We start from the raw sequence: 7,757 nt of genomic DNA on the forward strand, positions 1-7,757 counted from the left end.
CTGAGCAAAACTATTTAGCAATTATGTAAGGTAATCCAAAAAAATGTGTATATATATATATATATATATATATATATATATATATATATATATATATATATATATATATATATATATACATATACACACACACACACACATATACATATATATACACATATAATATACATATATATATACACATATACATATACATATATACACACACATATACATATATAAACATACATATACACACATATACATACACATATATATATATACATATACATATATATATACACACACACACACACACACACACACACACACACACACACACACACACACATTTTCCTGTGTTAATGTTGGCCCTCTAATGATACGTGACTGAAACTCTGCAAATCTGTTTTATTTTTATCCAAGTTCTTCGGGTGCGTTAATGTAGTTCACAGCGTGAGTCGGAGTTCGTTCTGCTGATCTGGAGCATTCATGCGCCGTCATACACAGCAGATCAGCTACACAATTTTAAAGTAATAGCATGTAGACAATAATACAGTAGTTTTGAATCCATCAAACAACATTTAGGGTACCCGAATACTGAAGTCTAATTGTGTAGCCTAGAAATCACACATCACTTTGGATCAATGAGGTTTAAAAATCTGCTCAGGATGTGACGCTGTGTTGTTACATTCAAGTGAGGAAACAATGACTTTAAAGGGGGAATAAATGATAGAAAACTCGGGGAGCATTTGCTGTTTCTATAAATATAAATGAAAGCATGCTGTTTGTCTCATTAATTCTGTGCAATTCAAGCTGACTAGTTTTAGGTGCCAGAATACGGAAGCTTACAGCATTCACCTGAGGACAAAAAGACCAAAACAGCTTCTCCGAATAAATGAGAAACATTTTTTTTCAAAATAAAAAAAGTTTGTTTTTCTGGGTTAAGGTAAGGTTATGCTATTTTTTTTTCTGAATTAGCGACATACACTTTGACTCCTCATAAAGAAAATAAATAAAAGTTTGCACGGTTGGTTCCCAGTGAGAATCTTAGAGTCACCAACATTCATCAGCCTCCATATCACACTTGCTTGTTCAGTAACCTCACAAGTGAGGTCTCTAAGGCAGGACTGGACCGGCAGCAATGTACACTATTTCTCCACACAGGTGACCAAGAGGTTCTCGGAAAACAACCAACTTTTTTCCTTTCTTTAGTGACAAGAAAATTCACAAGACACAACAGATCTCATTTCATTTTTTTCATGAAAATGTATCTCATTTATTCAGAAAAAAACAGCATTGTTTTTTCCTCAGTTGAATGCAATTCTTGACAAAATAGATGCCATTATTATTATAATTTATGGCATAACTGACATCTTGGTTTTATATCTTGATTCTGCATGTTACAAGGTCATGAACCAGCAAACTGCAACTCACAGAGTTCTACACATTCTGTTCTTGATCCAAAATAATTGCAACATGCTTTTCAAAAACTGCCAATAGCAATTTTTAATTATGGAGTAATCGGTTCCCTTTGTATTGTCCATGACTGCATTTTACATATGGATTGTGTTTGGGGCATTTCTCTCTGTAAACAATATGCTGGCAACATTTATTTTGTCCTTGGGGGACTTTCTTGCAACTCATTGCAGGAACTGGGGCCAAAATCTTAGAGAACAATATGGCAGTGCTTGTGTCCTGCTCATCTACATAATGTGCACCAGTGGAGTCGTCTGCATGGCTCTCAGAGCTGGGGAAAGGCCAAACTGAACTGGAGGCACAAGTGAGGGGTTGGAGCTGGGGGGAACCAGCTGTCAGAAAGAATGTGCTCATACTTCCAAAACGCACACATTGCAGAATAAGTTAGTAGCAAGAGGGACTCATGCACATGCACGCACACGCACACACACACACACACACACACACACACACACACACACGCACGCACGCACGCACTCACGGGCACACACATGCACACGCCAAGTTGTGATTTTATTTCATTGCATTGCAGTCACAGGTGTTCACTTACGGAACAATGAGGAAATGAAGGCACGTGCAATGCTAAAAAGGTTTAAATGCTTGCATGAATGATTAATAATATCATATTAAATAATTAGGGGTATTGGAGAGATAATTAGAGAGGGACGGAGTCCTGGCATAGTTCTTTGATGAGAGTGAAGTGACTATGGAGAACACCAGGGAGGAAAGCTGAAATATTTAAAGGAAGAGGGTGTAAGATTTAGAGGGACGTTTTGGCAGAAGTGGAACCTAATATTTTGTGCATTTTCATCTTAAATAAAGAATTGCCGTGTTCTATTTACTTAGAATGAGCCCTTTATGTCCACACGGGGAGAGGGTCACCTTCCACAGAGCCTGTCATGTTGCATCTACAGTAACCCAGAATACACAAACCAGCACTTTCATGTCTAGTTTGTATTAATAGTAGTAGCCTGCTTCAGCTGCATCATAGCTAAGCAAGCAGGGGAATTTCCAGTTATTGTGTACCAGCGAAACCCGCTGGCCAATCGTCACGGCGATGGACATCAGCAGAAATTTGTAAGGACACAGAAGATTCACAGATGAGGAGGAATGTGATGAGGGAGGAGAGCTGAGTCACGCAACACAGGCGGATGGGGGGTCACATCCACGTACCAAACTCCATTCACAAAACTAGCATTTTAAAGGGTCTTTGCTTGTTGTCAAACAGACAGACCCAACAAAGCTTGATGCTTAATAAAAGTATTTATGATTGCATTATTTTTGCATTATTTTTATTGTTGTTTTTTTTGGTACAATTAAATCGCAGCAGAATCTAAAAGCAGCTCCTGCAGACAGCGATTAAATGCAGTGTAGCTGTGTGCACCTCCAACAGCACTTGATTTTACAACATATCTGGGACCTCCGTGAGTACAACAGCAGCGTTAGGGCTATTTCAGTCATGGTTTATGAAGGAAAGGAAATGGTGCATCTCCATGGAGGTATTAAGTCCATCTTCCTCCCCCATTTTCTGGACAAGAAGGGTGAATATTCACAAGTTCATTACGCTCATGATGCAACCTGATTCTCTCTGTAACTTCAGAGGGACCGTTCCTCATGTCTCTGTGGACACCAGTCCTCTTTTCTCTATTTTCCCTACAGAGATCTGTTTTTGTCTGATCGGAAATAAGAGGCTGCTGACTAACACTCTTTTGTTGTGAGATATTTAAGTCTCCAAATTTGACAAAATTGTGTATTATGAATGAATGAATGACGCCACCCTACATTTGAACGTACATAGTCTGCCATGCCTATCTTAACCACTAGATGGCATTACAATGTACACGCTGGTCCTTTAAGAAGTCTATAGATAAAATATGAAAAAGGCGGTAGGACTTTTCAGACTGATGCATCCTTGATATTACTGCAAGCTCGCTTTATGTTTGATGTTAATTTTATTGGTTATACTATTTTTACTTTAGTAGTTTTGTTTGAAATAAAGTACCTCAAGATAAAACTGAAATGGTCTCCTCTCTGTGTTTATAGTATCAGTACGATTATTGATGATAAAGGATTGTACGACGCTCACCTTTGAAGCAGCATCAAAGCACACAAAGCCCATGCTGAAGTCGATTGTGAGTCCCATAAGGTGGCTCTCCATAATGCAGGCGTAGGTTTTACACTGCAGAACCGGAGAAAAAGATGTTGACCACAGGAACTACACCAGAGCACAAAAGCCTCGCCTGCTCTGCTGAAAATGTCATGCTAGCACCATTAATCCTTGCACTTAAAGAACGTGAGATGGAACCTGATGCTCCATTAAAAAAACAACTTAATTCCCCACATGTTGCTTTCTGTTCAGGTGCTGACCTGTATTCTCTCCACCTCCAGGAAAGTTGCCATTTGAAAAGCCTTTTCCCAGATCAGCAGCTCACACTCAAGCTCCACGCTAAAGAACATGTCCTCGCCGCTCTCCGTCTGGATGCTGAAGCAGTGCTTCCGCTTGTCCAGAAGGTCATTATCCTACAATAACAAAGATGCAGATGAGCAGAGTGAGATGAAGAGCAAGGAGGGAGCAAAGAGTGGAGCTTTAAGAGCATTTATACTCTGTATTCCCAGTGCTGATATAAGGATAATGTACATAACTACCTAGGCATAACCAGACGTTTACAGCTGCATGTAACACGAATGGCATAGAATAAAATCACAATTAAATTCAAAGTGATCTTGAAGCTGTGGAGAATGAACAACCTGAGGCTTCGGTGGGAAAACAAAACGAGGAAGTACTCAGGGAGCGTAATATGAACACAGAATCGCGTCAATCCGTTTGCAACAGCTAAAACTAGGTCTCCTGGATCATTGACACAAAATATTACCAAGATTTTCAGAACGCTCCATTTGTATTTCAACGGGATCAAAATACACCTATGATATTCCTCCAGAAAAATGACACTACACAAACAGCCGAGAACTATCTTCCGAATCCAGGATCTATAAATAGATCAAGATTTTGTTCCACCTCCAAAAGTTAATTGTGTGTTCCTTGGAGTATTGTCAAATTTCATTAAATTTATGCATTACATTTTGAGATATGCTGCTACCAAACCCATAAACAATGTCAAACTCCTCCTTGGCAGAGGGATGAAGTGACACCATGAAGATTGCGCGAAGATTGATTGACACAATTAATTTGCAAAAATAACCATTCTTCTTCCAACAAGTCTCCTGGATCTGCTTATCACAGCGACCTTGACCTTTGACCATCGAAACCATTTCGGTTCATCCGTGAGTCGTAGAGCCAAATTTGAAGAAATTCCCCCGAGGTATATACTGCTAAACATGTTAAATTCTATTTATTGTTTACTTTGTTATTTATCCACTGCGATAAATGTTTTATCCGGTAATGACCTCCTTGCCAAGAGCGTCCCTTATAGAAGTGTTTTCTACTTGGTGTGCCATCCAGCGTGAGGATTACGCCTCTAAGCGCAGGCAGATGAAGGCCGCCTTACCTTTAAAATCTTGCACATGATTTCATACACGGTAAAGCTTTTCTCCGCTCTGGTCCAGTCCCATGTCGTCACCTGAAAATGTCACATAATGTTGGAATGAACAAAAGAGGAAAGCAAGCAGACCAACTCTGCCATTAAGTAAACGAGTATGACAAATGTGTTCGTGTGGGGTGGTTTTAAAATACATTGCGCTTATTGATGAATGATTGTTGGATTAATGCAACTTGAGGGGACACATTCCTCATCGCTAACTAGTCTTCAATAATAAAAACGCTTGTCAAGATGTCAGAACAAGAAGGCTCTTATATTCCACTATCCACTCACATTAGCATATTCCATTTATACTGCCACATTCAAGTTGAGAAGGCAATTTCACTTATCTATCAATCTTTTCACATCTCCACTAGCATCGACAGCTTCTCCCTCTTGTCATAATCACTTAAGTGGCTGGCGGAATGTAAACAGATTTAATTATCATCATCAATCAGGAAGGAAGATCAATGCAGCACAAACGATTATGAGCTTCTTCTCCTTCTTACGGGCAGGAAAGCAGTTTCCTCCCTCAACAATGCATTCAAATCAAACAGGAAAATAAAACTGTTCGGCTGAACAAGTTTAAAGAAGAATTTGGAATGAAACAGACAAAGACGGAGAGCAAAACTCACAGGAGGTGCTGCAAACTTAAAGAGTGAGGAACCCCTCAAAGCGAGGAACTTTGGTGAATACATTCGGTCCTGAACGGAGTCCTGCTCCTTCTCGTCTGCCCAGCCCATGTAGATGATCTGCAGTTTGGAAGTAGGACGGAGCAGAGGTGGGAAATGGGGACGTGATGTGAAAAACACAAGGTTAAAAGGTCAAATCAAAGAAAATCAGTTTATTTCACCATCCTGGAGAAACACTCCAGTGACAAGGATCAGACTGCTGAACTACACCAACACTTGTATCCACTTGACCTGTGGCACATCAGTAATGGACACACACACATTTTCTTCTTGATTCTGATTCACTAGTGTTAAAACCTAAAGTTTATACTAAACACAGTGCTGTGCAATAGCCAACATTCATGCAACCAATCACTTATGCTGCTCATATTTATTGTAGTTGTTTGTATTTTATGATAGTGTATTATAGTTTTTTTTTTTTTTTACTGAAGTTTCTTCTATTTATTGCTCTGTACTTTTTCTGCTGCTACTTCTCTTTTTCTGCTGCTGTAACGGTGCCAATTTCCCCACTGTGGGACAAATAAAGGGTTATCTTATCTTATCTTATCTTATCTTAAACATTTATTCACCTCTTTAAAACTTTGGTATTAGCACACATGCATGTGATACACTGAAGAGAAAAAAAATTATGTTCCTTCACTTCGTAGTAATGAAATGTACCCAGTTGGCTGGAACAGGGTTTCGAGAGGTTAAATGTTTTATCTTTTTCAGAAAATTTTAAGACCAATTTAAATAGAATTTGGGACTTTTTAATGGCTTCAACACACCAGTTCAAGCTTGGTTGCTAGGTGCAAGATTGCTTGCCAGTTGTTGTCTGGTAAGTTCACCAGTGACAGTCAAAGACTGCTGGTAACTTTAGGGTTGCTACTTCTCAATCCATAAAAATATGAGCTTACTTTTTTAGAGGCCTTCAATATGATAGAAACACCTTCTGGTCTGTCCAGCACACTGAATACCACAAGTTCAAATGTTTATTAATCCTTCCCACTGCGATGATCTAATACAGGTATTTAAGAGGCAGCCACCACGCCATCTCTTTCTGTCCATCAAATCTATATCATATCATATCTCCCCACTGCTACATGAAGATGAATGGTTGAAAGGAAGTATTCAGAGGGAGAAAAAAAAGGGTTGGACCGACAGGGAGATGAGGAGAAAGAAAGCAAAGTGACAACTGCAAATGTTCTGAGACATGATTTTAGACATCAAGTGAATCTAACCATCAACCCTCATTAAAGTCAGTGACAGCAAGTGAAATAAAAATGTTTGCTGTCTTTCCCGCATGGCAAAACAAGCAAGTGAAAGATTCAGGACAAGCCTCTCATGCTCTTAAATTTCTTAAATGAATTATCAAGTGAATTCACACAACCGAAAAACTGAATAAATAATCCCACTAAGGCATTAACTCAGCATGTTTAGACTGAGCGACGACACTGTGAGTTAACTGACGGGGGCCAATTAAGTTGTTTTCTGATCATTTCTCGAGAGGCATATGATGCAAACACTTTCTATCTGTTGCAAGAGTTAGCAAGATGGAGCTGTGTCCTTTCTCTGACTGACTGACCTGCTTAGATTCACGACTGATTCTTAAAGATAGACGAAATATAAATAAATACACAAGTCAGCCTAAGAATGATTACATAGAAAGCATAGGAAGAAGTGGGCGTGCACACACACACACACACACACACACACACACACACACACACACACACACACACAAACACAAACACAAACGACTTACCTGCTGGTTAACCGGAAAATTTCGATTAATTTTCTTCACCTGTCAACGAGAACATCAAATAACTCATTAAAACACAACTCTTTTTTTTTAAGCAACTAATTAAAACTGAACTGTCTCTGGGAGTCACAGCCAGGGTGACACTCACTCTGAGAACAAATAAACGATCGCGCTTACATGTTAACTACAACACTGAGGGAATACTGTCTAGCAACTTCATTTATTCAATGTATGCAAATTAGAAAATGAGATAGATAGAGTCATTTCCACAAGGGCCCAAGGCTCTTCCTAAAAAATCCATTTCAAAAAATCCATTCTCTGTGTGGTAAT

General features: G+C 39.1%; 1 protein-coding gene across 1 annotated transcript in view; it reads right to left on the reverse strand.

Moving 5' to 3' along the window:
- Positions 1–7,757, reverse strand: part of sntg1 (syntrophin, gamma 1) — a 34,591-nt gene that overhangs the window by 2,342 nt on the left and 24,492 nt on the right. Inside the window, exons 13-17 of the mRNA XM_086204992.1 lie at positions 7,431–7,469; positions 5,630–5,746; positions 4,965–5,036; positions 3,826–3,978; positions 3,545–3,637 (exon numbers count right to left, since the gene is read on the reverse strand). Coding sequence (XP_086061118.1) covers positions 3,545–3,637; positions 3,826–3,978; positions 4,965–5,036; positions 5,630–5,746; positions 7,431–7,469 — 474 coding nt within the window. The remainder of the gene's footprint in view (positions 1–3,544; positions 3,638–3,825; positions 3,979–4,964; positions 5,037–5,629; positions 5,747–7,430; positions 7,470–7,757) is intronic.

Source organism: Aulostomus chinensis, chromosome 5, assembly GCF_037954235.1.
Source record: "Aulostomus chinensis isolate RoL2024-O1b breed Wild chromosome 5, RoL_Achi_v1.0, whole genome shotgun sequence".
NCBI classification, from domain to species: domain Eukaryota; kingdom Metazoa; phylum Chordata; class Actinopteri; order Syngnathiformes; family Aulostomidae; genus Aulostomus; species Aulostomus chinensis.